The following is a 2,730-nucleotide window of genomic DNA, read 5'->3' on the forward strand; positions in this document are numbered from 1 at the left end:
AGTCGGATATGAGTGAGCGACTGAACTGACTGACTGACTGATGTGTCCTTGGTTTCCTCCCCACTGCCACCTCCCCCCACCCCCACCCCCGCCGTGATGTTGGAGTGTTATTGTGGCCCATACCGAGGCTCAGAAAGAAGTGATTTGCGAGATGATAGTGGAGGCGGGACTTCCAACACCCCAACCTGCACCCCAGAGCCCTGCCCTTAACATGATCTCAGTATCTGGGGGATGGAGGCCCTGCTTCTCGCCTGCCCTGCCTTTCCCTGCGTCCTCACCTGCCCTCTGCTGGGTCTCCAGGCCCTGGCTGGTCTTGAGAGTGAGTCCTGCATCCGTGAAGACGCCAGCATAGTTTCTTCCACTGCCTGGGGTGCAGCCAATGTCCGCTTTCTCCACCACGTCCCAGATCTGCGGGGTGGAGTGCAGGTGGAGGGTCAGAAGGGCCACCACCCTCTGGCCAGCTTGTCCATCCAGCCCCACCCCATCCATCCTTATCCTGTTCCCCAAGCTGGCAGGCCACGATGGACGATCCAGAATTGGACTCTGGACTGCGTCCATTCCCAGCACCATCTCCAACGTGGACCTTTGTCCACCCACATTCTCATCCTCAACTTGACTTCAACCCATCCCCGTGTCTACATCCATTCAGACCTCTATGTTCAACCTATCTGCTCCTCTCCAGCATCATCCCCAGGTGGCTCAGTGGTAAAGAATCTGCCTGCCAATGCAGGAGACACAGGTCCCATCCCTGGGTGGGGAAGGTACCCTGGAGAAGGAAATGGCAACCCACTCCAGTATTCTTGCCTGGGAAATGCCATGGACAGAGAAGCCTGGTGGGCTACAGTCCATGGGATTGAAAAAGAGTTGGACAGGACTGAGTGACTGAACGACAATAAGCATCATTCCCACCTCAACCCAATGCCATCTCTGAACCAACCTCAGCGACTCTGGGGCATACCTTTCTCTGGGTCAATTTGTTCTTCTTATTCAGCACAAACACGCCCTTGTCCACGGCCACGAGCCCCACTCGGGCCCCCTGGTCAGCCTCGATCTTCAGGGTTATCTGTTGCCCGGGTCGATGGTGTTTCTCTTCCTTCCCACCATTTTTCACCACCAGCTATGGGAGGGGAGCAGGTTGGAGGGGGAATTCAGCCCTGTAAGACCTCAAGAAGCCCAAGACAGAGGAGGTCTTGAGCTGGACTGAAAGGGGAGGGGAAGAAGCAAGCCAAACTGGCATCAGGCAGAAAATCAAGAAAAGAGAGAAAACCAGGAGCAAGAGAGATACTGAGTGCAAGCGTCTACTTATGAAATAAATGAGTCATAGGGATCAAATACACAGTGTGAAGAAGATAGTCAATAAGCACATAGGACCTTTGTATGGTGACATGTGGTTACTAACAGGACTCATGATGGTGAGCATTTTGAAACACACAGAAATATGTTGATATGTGGATTGTAGAAATGTCGTACACCAGGAACTAACATAGTGGCATAGGTCAATTAGGCACTTCCCTGTAGCTCAGTTGGTAAAGAATCCGCCTGCAATGCAGGAGACCCAGGTTTGATCCCTGGGTTAGGAAGATCCCCTGGAGAAGGGAATGACAACCCACTCCAGTATTCTTGCCTGGGAAATCCCATGTACAGAGGAGCCTGGCAGACTACAGTCCATGGGGTTTCAAAGAGTCAGACATGACTTAGCGTGTAACCACCACCATAGGTCAATTATACTTCAAACAAACATACTCATAGAAAAAGAGATCAGATGTGTGGTAAAGGGAGAGGGAATTGAGTGAAGGTGGTCAAAAACAAACTTTCAGTTTTAAGTACCAGGGGTGTAATGTACAACATAATAAATATATGTAATTAACCCTGCTGTGCCATTATATAAGGAAGGTCGTTAGAGGAAACCCTGAATTCTCACCACAAGGGAAAGATTTTCTTTTTCTATTTCTTTAATCTCATATCTCTATGAGGTGATCACTATTCACTCAACTTATTGTGCTGATCACTTATGATGTACCTAGGTTAAATCATTATGCTCTACACCTTAAACTTAGTACTGTGTGTAAATTACATTTCAATAAAACTGGAAGAAAAAGAAGCTACTAAGGGAACTTCCCTGGTGGCCCAGTGGTTAGGACTTTGCCTTCCAATCCAGGGAGTACAGGTTCGATCCCTGGTTGGGGTGCTAAGATCCCACCTGCCTCCCAGCCAAAACACCAAAAGCATAAAGCAGAAGTAATATTGTAACAAATTCAATAAAGACTTTAAAAAAAGGTCCATATCAAGAAAAAAAAAGATGAAGAAACTGAGGCTGAAAGAGATGGAAGAATAAGATGGAAAAGGAGGAGAGGCAGGAACTCTGAAATGGGGAGAGGCATGGACTCAAAAGATTGGAGAGAGACAGAGCCAGAGGCACAAGACGGGGAGAGGGACAGCCAGGTGGAGGGTCTCCAGATGGGCACAGAGAGGTGCCAGGGAGCTTACCGTGCCCATACACGAGTCCTTGACATCCACCCACACGGAGTCGGCCACCACCTCCCTCTGGCCTTTGGCATTAATCAGTGTGTAATAGGCCACCAGGCGGAAGGAAGGGATGAAGTCTGACGTGATGGTCAAGGGCAACACCACTAGGTCCTGGCCGGGCTCTCGGTACTGGCGTCCCACCTTCAACAGCTTCCCCTTGTTCATGATCTGGGGGGACAGTTTGGTATAAGGATCAGGAAGGTG

At 49.9% G+C, this 2,730-nt stretch overlaps 1 protein-coding gene across 1 annotated transcript in view; it reads right to left on the minus strand.

Annotated features, from left to right (window-relative positions):
- Nucleotides 1–2,730, minus strand: part of C3 (complement component 3) — a 36,287-nt gene that overhangs the window by 26,074 nt on the left and 7,483 nt on the right. The window contains exons 14-16 of the mRNA XM_010828469.1: nt 2,488–2,698; nt 959–1,117; nt 279–408 (exon numbers count right to left, since the gene is read on the minus strand). Of these exons, the coding sequence (XP_010826771.1) occupies nt 279–408; nt 959–1,117; nt 2,488–2,698 (500 nt within the window). The remainder of the gene's footprint in view (nt 1–278; nt 409–958; nt 1,118–2,487; nt 2,699–2,730) is intronic.

Source organism: Bison bison, unplaced genomic scaffold (genome assembly GCF_000754665.1).
Source record: "Bison bison bison isolate TAMUID 2011002044 unplaced genomic scaffold, Bison_UMD1.0 scf7180017864492, whole genome shotgun sequence".
In the NCBI taxonomy this organism is placed as follows: domain Eukaryota; kingdom Metazoa; phylum Chordata; class Mammalia; order Artiodactyla; family Bovidae; genus Bison; species Bison bison.